Raw genomic sequence first — 16,949 nt, forward strand, 5'->3', positions numbered from 1 at the left:
TTTTTTAATGATTAAACTTTATTTCAAAAAGCAAGTTTTTGGTGGTGATTTAGGTGCCTTCTTCCCATAGTTGTATTCACCTTCATTTTCTGTGTCAGAAACTTTCCTTTTCCTTGCCCCTCTCCCTTTTCCTAGGGGAGAGAACATAATTTCAATAAAACATCAGAGTTCGGCACGCTGGAAAAAACAGCAGGGACACTGCTACATCTTATCATATCTGCGTGTAAAGTTGAAGTTCATTTACAGCTCAAGCTTCTTCTCAACAGGCAGAAAATACAACAGAACAGTTGATTTTCTCAGTTTTATCTCTCTCTTTTATACTATTTCTGGAGTTACCATTCTCTCTAGCAATCTTTAAGCAATCTAAACTAAAAGGCTGAAATCTCTACATAGTAAGTATTGACATTATGGTAGAAAGAAGGAAATTAATATCATTAAGAAGCTGGAAGAAACTCACACCTTCTCCTGCAGTGCAACTGAATTAGAAATACATGAATGCTATTCCCACTTTTAAGATGATGATGGTGAAGAGATGATGCAAAGATGGAATTGAAGAACTTGAAAAAAAGGCTTGATTTAGAAGGTAATCCTACACTTACCTTTTTTAGCAGCTACTGCTTGACTTCGAATTTTCTCTGTTGGTTCTGTGTTGAAAAATGATGATAAGGGAGGAAGAGAATCCTCCTCGTCACTGTAGAATTCTGTTGTATCTAGAACCACAGAGAATGTTCAGAATAAGATTTGTTCACTGCATATTTTAAATCATCCTTATCGGTTACAGTCCAGATCAATCTCACAGATACACCTTTCTGATACTACAGCTAGGCTAAGCTTTTACCATGTGCCTACTATACAAGCCATGTTCCTCTAAGCATCAGAATCTATTATTTCTTTTCCCCTGCATAAATCTCAATTACATTACTCTTAAGACTACTGCATTTAGTTTCTATTTACGACATAAGACCCCATACATATTCTGTAGAAATTGCTAACGGTAATCAGATCAGTGAATACTATACATTTTTACACATTTCAGATTAGTTATGTTACTGCATAAATATAAGAAAGGGGTAGTTACTCAGCAGGGCCTGCCTCAGATTACAAAGGAACTTGAGAAAAGTCTTATTTGAGTCTAGAAGAATGGAGGCACATAATTGAAACTGCTACCAAACATCAGAAGTTGTGCGACCAGCAGGAGCAGGGAGGTGATGCCCCTGTACTCAGCTCTGGCCAGGCCACATCTTGAACACCATGTTCAGTTTTGGGTCTTTCACTACATGAAAGAATCCAGGCCCTGAAGCACGTCCAGAGAAGGACAACAATGCTGTAAGGAGACTGGGGCACAAATCTTATGGTTGGGAGAACTGGGATTGTACGCTGTAAGTAATACAGAATTGTTTTGAAGTATTTCTACACATCTCTTTAAGGAAGAAAATCAGATGAAATACTTATTGTGGTATATTTCCTTTCTCATTATGTGTTAAAAATACAATTAATGCAAAATTAGTTCTCATTCAAGCTTAATGATGACTGTGTAAGGATATCTCACCAGGCTCCTCTTTCTCTTTCTTCACTTTAGCAATGTTAACTGCTAATGCTGCTGTATTCAGTGCATTATCCCCACCACTCTCAGCTTGTATATCAAATTCTTCATCAAATTCCATTTTTATTACGACATTATCAGCATCATCCTAAAAATATTAGAAAATTGGTCAAAATAAAATTATACCTTTATATTTCAACAATAAACTGCAATACAATTTTTAGAAGAGAATAAATTAAAGTAGACTATTATATTGACAATTTTAATAGTATTGGAAAGGAAAAAAGAAAAAAAAAATCAACGAAAACACTCCAGCAATAAGTAGTCTTAATAGGCTTTCAAATATAAAATAAGTCCAGCATTAATTTCTTTACACAGTGAGTTAGCAAAACAGCATACATACATACAGTACTAATGGGGTCTAGTGGGGTCTAGTCTTTGGATCAGCATTATCAGCACAGAAAAATACAGCAGTTAAATAATGTAACTGTAGCAACAGTTGGTTTACCTTTTCCCTTTTCAGCGGTTTCCTGCTGGCATCACCAAATGGTGATGACATGGTCTCTTCCAACTGAACCTTCTTCATCTTGGGTTTAACAACTTCACTTTTTATTTGTTTGTCAATCATAGCAGCCAGAATGTCATCTCTTTCCTGCGCTTCTACTTTCTAACAAACAACCAGGGGCGGGAGGGAAACATGTTCATTTTCAGTAAAGGCAAAGTGGAACATGGTGCTTTTTCAGTATTTATTAACATGGAGCAGAAGACTGCCCTTAATTGACAGCTGAATTATAACGCACATTTTACTAATGGAAAATCTGTCACTTAATCTTGGTGAGTTCTCCCCTACTTCATGTGGTTAAAAACTACACTTTTTTTCAAGCTCAAACAAATGGAAACTTTTGGACACTTTGGAATATTTTCCTTTCATCAAGTTTCTCTTCCTCACTTGTATCCCCAGGTACTGATAGAACTTTTCAGTCCTTCAGTGTTTAAAGCAAGCAGTGAGCTTTAAGAGTAAGTTTTATAAGGCACTTTTTCCAGTCCTTTCCAGTTTTTTATTACAGAAGTTGAGGTTTCAGCACAGAATACTTCCAATTGCATCTTCACCATGAACATGCAGAGGAATAAACATTTGTATTATCCTGTGTTACTCCAAAAGATTACATCAGCCATTTTCAGGAAACTCTGAAGGTTGAGGCTCAGCAAGTTACCCACCAATACGCCTTTACCTTTTTGCCAGAGATACTAATGAGGCAAGGTAAAAGCCTTTTGTCTAGCACTTCTGGTCTACATGCTTTGTTCCCAGATTTGTGGCTTTAAATTTGATAATGCTTACTGCTTCCCAACTGGTTAGATCACTTAGAATTGCTAGTTCCTACTCCCAGTTCTTTTGTCATTTGAAAACAAATTTGTTCCTGGTAGTTTTTCTTTCACTGACTTGGAAAAAGAACTGTACTGTACAGATGCAAGAGACAGTCCCTGAGGACAACAAATAGGAAGTCAACTACCCAAAACAGATTTCCATCTGGCCCCTATATTTGGAGATCAATCTGGTTGGGTTTTTTGGGTTTTTTTTTCCTTCTTTTCTTCCTTTTTTGTTTGTTTGTTTATTTTGCTTATTTTTGATATATATTTTTAGAAAGATTTGTGAAACATACTTCAAGCTCCTCAACAAATGCTTCTAAGTCTTCTTTCCAGAGATCCGATGCAGATTTCCTTTTAAGGTCATTTAGTTCTCTCTCCTAAAATGTGAAAGTAGCGTAGAAATATAAGTTGATAAGTTACGTGTCAGCTGAATCATCAGTTACAAGTAACTTAGTACAGACTATCTGAACAGAACATTCACAATTGGGCACATCAGTAATTATTAAATCATTTCAGAATAAGCCTCTCACAGCACACCAACCTTTGAATCTCTCTGCTTCATGAGCTCTTCCACTTTCTCTTTTGTGAGTGACCACAGAGACATGTTTAAGATATAGTTAAAATCAGGGCCAGAAGCCGATCCAGAAGCAGAGGAAGCATCATCATTGGCATTTTGTGGCTCCTCCTCTTCCGCTGCCTGGAGTGAAATATTCAGAATTAGACATATGATTAATCTTAGCTCTGTAAATGAACAACAACAGTTCCCCAAAATACCCTGATGGAATACTAAGGTGTTTCCTCATGGATTCAGTAACAAGAAATTTTTACTTGTCTTTTCCAAAAAGCCATGTTCCTGTCAAAGTGCTAGAAAAACCCTGAACGTATGAACTTCTCATTCTCAACCTTTATATTATCTGGTTGTCTTTTTAGAATTATCTATGTGGAATACCACCATTATGCAACAATATTTGTATGAAAATTTGTGTTTGTATGAATGATAGCCGATGAAACGTAGCAATGAGTAATCTTGTTAAAGTGTCGTGTCATAAATTAATCAGACTACTATAAAAACATACATCTTGATAAATGAATATCATTTATAACAACAGCATCAAACGTATCCAGAGATTTCTGATCATCACCTTTTCCTGCGCTTCTTTCCAAGCTTTAACTGGATCGGATTCATAGCCCCTCTGAACCAACATTTGAATCACATCTCTTTTGGATCTATTCTCTACAACACAAACAAACAAACAAAATCAATGCTGTGAAAGTCCATGTCTTACATACAAATGCATTTTACTACATTTAAATCACTTCCAGATTTCCTCCCAGTTCTATTTTAGAGAGTGTTACTCACCTATGGTAATTTCCCCTAGCATCTTCTCTAGAATGAAGCGAGCCTGGTTGTTTAGCTTTGTAGATTCAGCACCCAACATTCCCGCAAGCCATTTCTTACGTAAACTATAATAATGTAATCGCAAATCAAAGAACTCCTTCAAAATGTCTTGAACAGTTTCATACTTATTTAAACATCCCATATGATCAAAAAGCACCTATAAAAGAGATAACATATGGCTTGAAAGAGATTTCATAACTCAAGATTTTTAATCTTTGTGTATGAGTTTATTTCTATTGCTCTCACATGCACACTATATGAAGAATAGCATTTTGAAGACTGACAGCTCAAACCTTCCTCAAGGACTATACAGCACATAGCTAGATAGGTTATATTTTTATTCACAAGTAAACTTAACATAAGATTTATGATTATATCTTCAAGCAAGAAAGCCAGTATATGGAGAGGACACCAACATTCAGTTGAAACGATAATTTTATCTAAATTCACAATAATATTAATAATAATAATAACAACAACAACAACAACAACAATAATAATAATAATAATCGTATAGCAGTTGAAGAGTATTTTTTATAATCTCTAACCTCCAATGTGAAAACTGCCACTTTAAACATCTCAGAAATCCTTCAAGTACAAAGAAATAAATCATTTTTACATCACAGGCAAAATCAGTTCTGCCTGACTTCTGACACGTCCAGTTCAGACGTTTATAGGTGGACTAGTCACGCTGGGCACCCCTTTCTAGTCAGCTGAAAGAAATAAATCCCTCTCTAGGGGAACTGATCTGTCTAAAGTATCTGTTTGGTAGGTGGATGCATAATAGACTCACATAGGTATCTAACTTTTTCACATGTTTACACTAGGACAGATTGCTTCCTACACAAATACAAGCCTTACAGAAAGATTCTAGCAGTAGTCCCTACGCTTATTCAAACCTGTGAAAATTACATTCACCTTGATATGGTGCATTTGCTTTTCAAAAATAATCTACACAATAGATTGAGCAAGGCCATTTTCAACACACGCATGTGTGTATTTTTGCTTTGTGACAATGTTTGAAAGTAGTACCTGCCATAAAAAGACTAGAATTCTAGACAGTTACAGTGAAGATTCAAAATTCAAGGAGCCCAACATGATCAAAAAAGCAAGACTTGCATTATCTCCAAGACAACTGAATTCAAACAGTTCAAAATTACTTTTTGTCAGCAGCAAATACGAAGATGAGATTTGTTCAGTCGTGCCAAATTCGCTACAAAAACATTCAAGTTTACAACAAGCAACTGTACGTATTCTAATAGTCAAACAGAAAAAAAAGTTACCATAGAATTACAAGTAAGACTTGTTTGAAGCTTAAAGACTTTGTGCAATCCAGCAGCTTCTGCCTGTGTCAGTTTTTCTTCTGTCATCTTCACAACAAATTTCACAGTCGTATCAGTGTGGTATTCCTTGTAGTCAGTAATTAATGCTGGAGTTTTTTTAGTTCCATTCAACATAGGTTCCAGAACCTGTTCTTTGTACAACTATTAAGAAGAAGATAGCAAAAAAACAGAAACACTTATTCCAACTTCTTTAAATTCCTAATTCTTTAAACCAAGCTCACAACCAAGCTAAGATTTCAACTTGTGTATCACAGCTGAAACCAGTGATAATTTACAAAATCAATATAACCTGTAAAATGAAAGCTGGGATTAGAAAAAACGTAAGAGCCATTCTACAAGGTCAAGAAAGTCTACTTAAAAAAAGGGTGGGGAAAGTGGGGTGTGGAGTTTGGGGGGAAGGGGATTATGTATTAACTCAGCAGAAGAAGCAGTTGTTCTTTGTAGTATGGACAGTAGATGAGATAGTACAAGTAGAACCCTCTTCTACAAAGGCAAAGAAAAGAATGAAACCATGTTTCTTTCCATGCATATAAAACCATCAGAAGTGGACTAAAATGTTCTCCTGCATGTAGGATAAAACTGTTTAATATAGAGCTTTTTATCTTCACTGTAACTTACCTGGGTCCATGTCCTTACAGGTAGCTCTGTAATTTCTACAGTGTTTCTGTCCACCACAGATATTTCACCACTGACCACATACTGCTTCTGACCAAGTTCCTGAATGGATCCTTTGAAGTTTTTGTAGTTTGGAAGCTGAAATTGTAACAGAAATCAGTGGAATGCTAAGAAACTCTGTAGTATGATAGAGAAGATTTTTTTATTATTATTTTTTTTCCCATGCACCCTACAGTTATCACTTTATACTGTGCTAATCTCAGTGACAGTACCTTCTCCTATTCTTACAGATGTGTTGAAGAGTACAATTTGGATAAGACGTTGGAAATTGCATATTTGGCTGAAGATAAATACTCGCACCCCATATAAGAAATAGCACAACTTTCTACTCTACTCCCATGCAAAATGACTATCTTTAGGACTTGAAACTTCAAAGTCTTACTGTCAACAGAGAACAGAAAGTCCTCTGAAATAACTGGAAATACACAAATTGTACTGTTTCTTTTCTTCAAGATGAGCTTCTCCACATCACTTTCCAACAGTCAAGTAAGGCTCCCATGCAAAATTACAAGGACAGTTCAACCTAGATACTTCAATAATCAAGCATTCATGGAGTTATATGACTACATTTCCTAAGCACAAAATTAGATTTGATTACCAAATGTATAAAACACTTGTGTATAATATTATTTTTACCATGGGATGGGGATCTAAGCCATCCAGCATTCGTCTGATGTTGTTTACAATCTCTCTGGTATCATAGCTTGGAAGTTTGCAAGCCCATCCAGTACCGATTCCTTCAGCTCCGTTTACTAAAACCATAGGAATGATGGGCAGATACCATTCAGGTTCTACACGCTGGTTGTTATCATAACGGAATTTCAGCAAGTTGTCATCCACTGGTGGAAAAAGAAGCCTGGCTAAAGGGCTTTAAAAAAGAAAGAAAATAAAAATCTGTTTAACTGGAGTCCCACTAGTTTCGCGTCTAAGTGCTTTAACCCTCAGTGTGCCCAAATATGACCTATTTTTTTCATGTCTTCTATTCTTTGCCATTCTGAAGCTGAAATTACAGTGTACACACCTCCTGAGAAAACAAAGTTCTTCCCAATGGAATGGCATACTAATAACAGATGATGTCTGCTTCCTTCCCAATTATACATGTATATAACACACTAACAACTGATCACACAGCACACAGACCTAAGTCTACAGCATTTTCAGTCTTCATCTTTATAATTCAGAGTTTAATTCCCTGAAAGCTACATTTTATACAGCAGTTCTATGCAGAGAAAATCTCTGCAGAAAACTCAAGATGAAAAACCACACTTACAAACATAAGGCCAAAATTGATCACTAACAGCTATCAAAACAGACTAATCCTCTCCTATTCCTTTCACATACAAAAATAAAAATAAAATAAAATAAATCCTTTACTGCTGTGAAAGGACTAATTTGATAATAAAGCTTTTCATAAGCTTAATGTAAACCGTTGACAATATGTTTACCTTAGCATAGTGGAAATACAGCGAGGGCTGTCAGCATCCTTTCCACCATGACGCCTGGTACCAAACTGACCAATAGGTTGTAGAAGATTAACATTGTTACTTCCAACAAAGTTCTGAGCCAAGTTGACAATAGTCATCATTAATGCTTGCTGCAAGAAAATACATGTTCACAGAAATAAACATTAGAAGTAACTCTTTCCTAATCAGTCAAGAATGTAGATTTTTAATGTCCAGGAATTCTGTGACTAACCTGACCTCAATTTCCAAGAAGTCAGCTTGAGAAAGGAACATAGCCTCTTACTAGAGCTACTGGCAAAGCATAAAGCTCCCTCTTTTGTAGCCACATTGCCTCCCTGAGTTAAATGTCCTTGTACTCAATGCATGGAAAAACCCAAAGTTTTCTCAGTTTTTTTAAAGCACTTTTCTGGAGTAATTAAAGGGGCAATAAATGATTGCGCCTGCTTTCTCTTGCACAAACTACTACTCACTACATTCAAAGGCAAAGATGAAAGGATGGAAAGAGAATGAACATGGCAACTCACGTTGATATTTCAGATAAACATAAACAAACAAGAGATAGAAGCAACCATTGTTTCAATATTGTATCAGGTACTGGAGAACACTGTACCCTTCTTACCTTAAAAGACTCTATTTTTTGTTCAACACCAAAAATTTCCATTGCACATAGTTACTATGATTGAGAATATGGAATAAGTTTACTATGTACTTATCTACTTACCATTTCTCCATAACCCATTAACTATTTGGTAATACCACCACGCATAAGGAATTGGACATAATGGAAATATATTTTCTTTTTAAAGTATTTACTGCTCGGCTCAAACTCTTTAAAATTAAATCTGTAATTAGTAGACTGAGTTTAAAGATTTGGAATTTTAATACAGTCAATATTGTACACAGGCTACAAATTCTCACAAATTTTCTACTCTTGTACTCACCTCCCCATGGTAATAAGCTGACATTTCAGCAACAGAACCAGCCAGCTGAGCAACCTTTACTTCACGTTTATCATTTCTCTTAAAGCAAGTGAACAAAACCTTGCGCTGCTCTGGTTTTAAACCTAGTAAGAAGAAGATCCCATTTTCAATACATAAAAAAGCATTGGTTTCTAAGAAAAAAAAAAAAAAATCTTGATTTTGCTTTATCTTCATTTCTAAACTCTGGAAAGAAACTTAAACTTTAGAGGGAAAAAATGCATACTGTAATTTTAACAAAATAAATTATTTTCAATTATTTTAAGGTAATAAAAATAATGGTAGAAAGGAATATTTTAACAAAAAGTTGTCCGAAAAATGGAAACTTCACCCTTTAAGCCAGTAGCACACACACACTATTCTAATAAGTATAATTTCATCCTAAATGTACCTCTGCAAGTCAAGAGTTTTTTCTTTCCAGTATAGTGAGCAAAATCTTTTTCCTAAGAATCAACACAAATCCAGCAGTGACAACTGTAATTGTAGCTTACACTTATTTTAAAGCACTCTGAAATTTAACTATTTCTGATAAAACAAAAATACATGCTATTTCTATCCCTTCTAGATCTCTTACAGTTTTAAGAAGCCATTCTCTTTGATCTTATCTTAACGTTTAGGTACACTTGATGTCCCTGTACACTTGAACTACACCATCTTTGTGGAAGAGACCTTGTTCTGATATGCAGAACTTGTCTGCATATCATCCAGTTTGGAAACTGGAGATAAATGCTTTTTCCTTTTTGTCTTATAAAACCTCAAGGTTTTTTTACAGTATCTTAGTAAGCATATTTATACTGACAAAAATACAGGCAGAAATTTCTTTTCATGCTGCCGGCAGACAGCTTTACACATGAAGAACAAACTGTGCAGTCAAAGCTGCTTCTTTTCATACTCACACCATTGCAAAGGAAGAGTTAGTAAATTTGATTTAGAGAACCATAGGATGACTGCATGAAGGATCAATTAGCATTAAAATAGTTTTCGTGCTACATGATGGGAGAAAACATTTCATCCTTTCATTTTTATCTAAATTCAGATACAACTTGAATTGTAATTATTAGAAGCACCTAAAAGACTTGCTTTTTCTGACTGTTTAAGCAGAAGCAAAGGACTTGTAATGTCCGGGGTAGAGTTCTGGTTAAGCTAAAAGGCTACAAAGCATCAGTTTAAACTTCTTCACAGAAGAACTGTCCTAACTCCTCAGCATAGAAATGACAACAACAAAAATACAGAAGTCTTCTAAACTCTACCTAAATATAATGGCTTTCAAACCAAATCACAAGTTTAAAAAAACAATAAAAGAGAATATTCCAACAAATCATCATAAACTGTCAGCTTACCATCAACAAGGGAGGGAATAGATCTTTCATCGTCTGAAGTAGAGAAAAGGATCAACTCCTTGTTAATTAAGTCCTTGTAGGTCAAATCTTTTGTCTCTGTACCATATAAACATTGCTGAAAAAAACCCACAGACATTATTCACTCAATACAAACACCTTGTTACATTTAAATCTCATCCACCAGATTTGTTACTATTGTTTAGGACTCACTTCAGGAAGGTCATGTAGTCGACGCTGTCGACTGTCCTCCATGACGTTTGTTAACCAGTCTTTTTGATCACCAAACTTCTTCTTACTGAACGCCTGAAAAAATTTCAGTTTCATAATATTATAAGCGTAGATATGTTTGTATAAACATATAAACAGATATGTTTGTATAAACATCTGGAAATTGGAGCACAGGAAGTTCCGCACAAATGTGCACAAGAACTTCTTTACAGTGAGGGTGACAGAGCACAGGACCAGGCTGCCCAGGGGGGTTGTGGAGTCTGGAGATATTCAAGACCTGCCTGCACGCCTACCTGTGCGACCTGGTGTAGAGAACTATCTGATCAAGTACTCAGTATTTAAATAGATAAACCAATGCAAGCACCTCAACAGCTACCTCAACACCTACCTGTCTGTGACAAATGGAACACAATGCCCCCGGTAACTAGGGTAAGCAGGAGTTACCCAACAAACAGCCGTTGCCCCGGTAACAGAAAGGATGCAATGGAGGTACCCCTCTGCCCAACTGCATATTAGTGAGATACCACTGACCAACTTGCTGCCTCCCTGCAGACCAACAAGATGCCGCTGGATCCCTGATGGGGACTATCCTTGCTCTGTAAATCATTGCCTAGAATTTTTCTCTTTTCTCGACAACTTTCCCATCTTCCCATCTGTTGCTTAGAACTTGTAATAAATGACTTGGAAAACATTGGCTTTGTTTGCTGCCTTCATCTTTTTCTGGGTGTATATATATGTGTATTGAACCATCTCCTCCAATAATTGGAGTGAGACACAGACCTCTGAAGGCTTCAGCTTAAGCTTTTGTAAAAACACGTCTAAAATCCTACAGTTTTATTCTGTGTCCTTTCCATGTGTCTATATAATTCCTAGACCAATTGAGTGACAAATGACCAGAAGCATTACTAGGAAAATAAGTCCTTAGGAACACTGAAGAATGTGAAATAATATTTTTCTTGTCATGAGACCTGGTAGGGCCTACAATCTTCAACCCCATTATGCTTAAAGTTGAGCTTGGGGCTTGGATTATAGCTTGCAGCAGCAAAAATATGGATGGGAATACAAATGAAGTTTCTCTTAACAGCATTAGGAGTAGTCAGCAGTTCTTTGCTGAGTAATAGATGACTAATTTCATACAGAATTGTCAGGATATCATTTTAGACAATATGAATCAGTCTTAACAGGTTGTTTGGCCTCAGACATAATTTGGAGTGGGGAGGGATCGTTTCCCAGGCCCTCATTTCCACCTTTTTCCCTGCAGGTGGAAGATCGGAAGGGGATTTTTTGAGCCTGCTGTGTGTGTTTGAAGGAGCTGTGTGTGTTCAAGGAAAGACTGGATGTTGTGCTGAGGGACATGGTTTAGTGGGAGCTATTAGTAATAAGTGAACGGTTGGACTGGATGATTGTTTCGGTCTTTTCCAACCTTGGTGATTCTATGATTCTATGAAGCTGAGGTGGTTTGTGTGTTGCTCTTGTGTGACATCTGATGGAGACAACTCAGGGACACCTGCTGTCTTTACCGCTCACCCTGTGTGCAGACCTCCCAGGGCAGGGCAGCTCCTGGGGCAGTGCTGGGCAGGAGCATGGATGTCCCCATGCCATTGCCCCCCATTTGGGCGAGTGGGTACTTCAGTGTTTGCCATGTGTCTGCTGTCAGTTACTGGGAATTGTAAACATAGGGTGGCTGCTTTTCCTCAGACACAGGAGGAAACAGATCGGGGGTATGGACATAAAGATGGAGCGGGCTTGTAGGCAAAGACATCACCAGTCCATCCCCAGGTGTACATGACAGTGCTTTACTGAAGGGAATTTCAGCTTCTGCTCCATTTGAGCTCCATTTGTTGTAGAATGGTGGGAGAAAAGCAAACGACCACACCTGTCATTGACATATGATCAGCTAATCTCATTTATTCCTTGGCTGCGTGTACATTTATAATACGGATAATTAGCTCATACATATTGCAAAAGCGGAGCTCATCATTGGTTCCCAATTACATACCATCCCCAAGTATCTTTGCAACTTGTTGTTATCATCCTGAAAGTTACTCCCTTGCTGAGTTCACAAAACCATGGCTAGTTTCTCACCATCACAGGGCATCCCGTGGTTCTTGCTGTCCTTGCAGGTGGTATGGCTGCTTGCTTGGCTGCACTGTGTTTACGACCCTTTTCAGCTAACCAGCTGTAAATAACACTCTCTACAACAGGCCACTTATTATTTGAAGAAAAGAGCTAATCATCAGTGACTGTTAGTGAAAAATTCTCCCAAGTGACATTTCTGAATCCAATTTAGGTAGATGAGATCTCAGTTTCCATTACTAAGTAAAGGTCTTTGACTTCCTATTTAAATAAGGAATAACATTATGCCTAAGTGGAGAGTATGAAGTACCACACATAGCAAAATGAAGATGATTCATGTTACAGCTAATAGTGATACAGAGTTTTTCTGTATACTTCAGTCTCCTCTTCACCATGTCTGTCACTCCGGATACTTCAGATTTTCATTTGGTTGAGTCTGAAGTAATGACACGCATAAATTCATTTTACACTACATGTTATGCCACTATGGCTGAATGTCAAATTGAGGTAAACTGAAATTCTTTGTTCATTTTCATGGTGTCATTAAGTAAATATTGAACCAGCATATCTTTATTTTAAAAAGTCCTTTAGTATAATCTCGGTCTTTCTTGTGCTCAATTAAGTACAATAAAACAAACTCTGAGAGAAAAAAAGTTATTAGAAGCACAACCAAAAGCAAAGCTATGAAAATTACAAGAATGGCCTCTACATTCCAGAAATAAGAGTTAAGTTGGAGGGAACCAACAAAGACCATCAAGTCCAACTGCCTGATCATCTCAGGGATAACAAAAGTTAAAGCATGTCCAAATGCCTCTTGAGCACTGGCAGGCATGGGGCAACAGTCACCTTTCTCAGCCACCTGTCTGATCATCCTCATGATACAGAAGGATTTCCTAATGCAAGGTGTGACTGTCTCCTGGCACAGCTCTACATTATCAGTTCCCAGGAGCAAAGCTGAGCACCTCCCTCTTCTTCCCCCCTTAGGAAGCTGCAGATAGCAGTGAGGTCACCTTTTGGCCTCCTCCAGACTGGGCAACTCAAGCATCCTTAGCCTCTCTTCACAGCACTGCTACCAGACTTTATTGCCCTCCTCTGGATGCTTTCAAAGACCTTAACATCCTTTTTGTATTGCAAAGCCCTGAACAGCACACAATATTTAAGGCAAGGCTACACCAATGCTAAGTACAGGAGGAGAGTCACCTCTTTGCCAGATGGCTACGTTTAGTGTTCCCCAAAGTACAGTTTACCCCTCTGGCTCATGCAGAGCACACTGCTGGCTCATGCTGATGCTGCTGTCACCAGCACCCTCAGATCCCTTGCTGCTGAGCTGCATTCCAGAGCCACTTATCTCCTACACTTTACCTGTGGCTGGCATTGCTCCATCCCAGGTGCAGAACCCAGCATTTTCTTTTGTTGAACTTCACGCAGTTGATGATTGCTCTGTGCTACAGTCTATCTAGATCCCTCTGCATGGCTCCTTGTCCTTTCAGGGTGTCAGCAGCATCTCCCGGTTTAATGTCACTGGCAAATTTGCTGAGGATGCAAACCCAGTCCTGCATCCAGATCACTGATGAAAGTGTTCAATAGGACTGGTCCCAGAACTGAGCCCTGGAGAACACCACGAGTGATACAACCAACTAAATCACAGGCTGGTGGTGTGGGAGGTGGTGCAGTCACCCTCCCTGGAGGCGTTTAAGACCCGTGTGGATGTGGCACTGAGGGACATGGGCAGTGGGCATGGTGGGGCTGGTTTGGCAGTTGGATGAGGTGATCTTAGAGGGCTTTTCCAACCTTAATGACTTTGCGATTCCATGTTGGAAAGTCACTGCTAGATAACACAACCACGGTACTGCTTTCAAATTAATAACACCCTTGAGGCACAGCTCGGGTCACCTCACGCCGACATCCCTACCACACACCGTCTGCCCCCACAGCCAGTCAGGCCGGCTCTGCCACCTCACAGCCCTAAATTCCCCTTCCGAGCATGAGCAGCGCTTTCCTCCATACCAACAGGGAGCGTGCTCTCGCTCGGTGCGCTTGCGTAGTTCGCCTCCATGGCTGCATGTAGGGCTCCGGTGGGCAGAGCCCTCGGGGATGAGGCGGAGCCGGGCGGGGCCAGGCCGGGAAGCGGGCGGGCAGCGCGCAGCCGGCGGTGGGGGGTAGCAGGAGGGGTTCGGTCATGGATGCCAACGCGTTGGAGTTGGATGCGGTGAAGTTCGCGCAGCTGGCGGTGCAGCGGGACCAGAGCGGGCGCTACCAGGAGGCCGTGTTCTACTACAAGGTGCGGCGGGGGAAGGCCCAGGGGCGGGTGCTTAAGGCGGAAGGCCGAGCGGAAAGTTTGTTCGCCCCCGGAGGAGCGGTGGGGTGAGGGTGGGGCCGGGCTGGGGGGCACTCGGCCTTCATCGGCGTTTGCTGGACGTGTCTGGAGCTCAAGAGGTGTCTGTGGGCACGATGAGGCAGTGTGTGGTGTGTTTCAGCAGTGGTGAAAGGCCTTACTTCAGGAGTGATCTGTATAGGAAAATCACACTTCTCTTGGGTTTCTGTGTGAAAAGGTGGGATCACAGAACAGCTTAGATTGAAAGGGACCTCAAAGATGATCTGTTTCCAACCCCCTGCGATGGGCAGGGCTGCCACCCACTGATCAGGCTGCCAGGGCCCCATCCAACCTGGCCTTCAGTGCCTCCTGATGGGGCACCACAGCTCCTGCGGGCAGCTGTGCCAGCACCTCACTGTGAAAAACTTCCCCCTGACATCTAATCTAAATATCCCCTTCTTTTGGAGAGATTCTTATGTAGGAAGAACATAATGCATTTAACCTATGCTGTTAACGTAGGTTATCTAAGTTTACTACGGGAATTGTGTGTGTACAGAAGTTATAATTAGCAGTAACAATGCTGATAAGGTCTGTGCTTCTCAGCAGCACTTGCATGGTGCCTGTTAGCTGTGCACACTCTGTGACTACACATTTCTGACATATCTGGAAGAACTTACCAGGTGCTCCTCAGAAGAAAAACATTTTTTTGTGTGTGTGCAAATAACCACTCTTCTGCTTTTTCACACAGCATACAGATAATTATTTTCCTATGCTGCACTCAGGTGATACTTCTAAAAGCAGAAAGGCACCCCTCAGGCTAAATGCAACCAGGAAAGTAGTGCAGAAAATGCTTCATAATTTGCACATGTGAAGGCACAAAGCAGTGTGAGTATGGGCAATGCTCTGTACAAGGAAAGCTTTGGATCATAGCCCTGCAGATACAGGTTTTAGTGCTCAGACAGGAGGTTCCTTCAGCACAAGGTCAGGTGTTGATTCTTGTACCAGGCTCTGTGTGAAGGTATCTGACCTGTCACCAACTAATTATTATTCACTTGTGCTTTTAGTAAGCACACAGATGACAAATTGGATTCTGCGAGAATTGGCCTGAGCATAAAGCATGGGAAATGTTATTTCTTGTTGCTGATAGGCAACAAACAGGATGTCTGAATGGATTTGCTGCGTCTGTTTGCTTGTAATGGATCAGAAATACCGGCTCTGAACCACACCTTCATCCTGTGACAGCTGGCATGATGGCACTGCTGCAGATTAGCACATAAGGGTGCCACAGATGTGCGTGCACTCCTGGAGCAAATGTCTGCAATGCATTTTTATCAGAACTAGTTGTATGTTAGACCTTAATGGTACTTAATTGCTACATTTAAATGAAACCGGAGCACTTCATGTGGTGTAATCCTTGAAAGGAGCTTACAAACAGGAGCGGAACTGGCTTTATGCAGGTTGAGAGTGATAGAACAAGGGGTAGTGGGTTTAAACTGAAAGAGGGGAGGTTTAGGTTAGGTGTTAGGAAGAAACTCTTCACTCAGAGGGCAGTGAGGCCCTGGCACAGCTGCTTAGAGGAGCTGTGGTGCCCCATCCCTGGAGGTGCTCAAGGCCAGGTTGATTGAGGCCCTGGGGAGCCTGAGCTGGTGGGTGGCAGCCCTGCCCATGGCAGGGAGTTGGCACTGGGTGGGCTTTGGGGTTCCTTTCAACCCAAATCATTCAGTGGTTCTATGGTTATGGTAATGGTTGTTGACAGGGTGTATTGCAATGCTTGCTTCTGTGAAGCTCAGCAGTAAAATAAGATAAATAAAGCAGGAGAGCCCCTCTGACCTCAGCTCTGTGCTTGCCCTGCACAGAGCCATCTTTCTGAACACCATGGCTGGAGAGCAGCACTGACAGTTATTGTTCTGCTTCCTACATACGTGCCTGCTACTTGACTGCCTCCCTCCCTCACCCACTGCTGCTGGGAAGGAGAGCACTGCTGTGCGAATGTGGGTTGTTGGGTTTTTTTCCCCCGTGCCAGTAACGAGGTCACAGGAAGGTTTTTAATCTTTGTTTTTGAGAGTGATAAATTTCAAGTTTTCCATACGCTTCTGAGACTGTCAGCTCTGGCTGTTGATTTCAACCCTGCCAAACCTTAACATGGCTCTTTAAAATAAATTTTAAAGGGAATATATTACAACTGAGGGCTTTTTTTTTTTTTTTTTTTTTTTTTTTTTTTTT

General features: G+C 39.8%; 2 protein-coding genes across 6 annotated transcripts in view; one reads left to right on the forward strand and one right to left on the reverse strand.

The window, feature by feature from the left end:
- On the reverse strand, positions 1–14,593 carry LOC107309329 (DNA topoisomerase 2-beta-like). The gene is made up of 16 exons (XM_085539260.1): positions 14,420–14,593; positions 10,319–10,411; positions 10,109–10,223; positions 8,733–8,854; positions 7,774–7,922; positions 6,965–7,196; positions 6,272–6,406; positions 5,594–5,794; positions 4,272–4,467; positions 4,054–4,145; positions 3,453–3,608; positions 3,205–3,288; positions 2,052–2,210; positions 1,550–1,691; positions 600–710; positions 1–131 (listed from the first exon to the last, which is right to left on the reverse strand). Exons 1-16 carry the CDS (start codon positions 14,591–14,593, stop codon positions 19–21), a joined length of 2,274 nt encoding a protein of 757 aa, XP_085395386.1. The 3' UTR covers positions 1–18.
- CAPN7 (calpain 7) overlaps positions 14,503–16,949 on the forward strand; it is a 26,930-nt gene continuing 24,483 nt past the window's right edge. For all 5 annotated transcript variants that reach the window (XR_014942932.1, XR_014942931.1, XM_015854065.3 and 2 more), the window contains exon 1: positions 14,503–14,693. Coding sequence is in view for 2 of the 5 variants with exons in the window: in XM_015854064.3 (XP_015709550.2) it covers positions 14,592–14,693 (102 nt within the window). In the remaining 3 variants the exon portion in view is untranslated. The remainder of the gene's footprint in view (positions 14,694–16,949) is intronic.

The sequence above is a fragment of the Coturnix japonica genome, chromosome 2, assembly GCF_054131305.1.
Source record: "Coturnix japonica strain WE chromosome 2, WE-NBRP24, whole genome shotgun sequence".
NCBI lineage: Eukaryota > Metazoa > Chordata > Aves > Galliformes > Phasianidae > Coturnix > Coturnix japonica.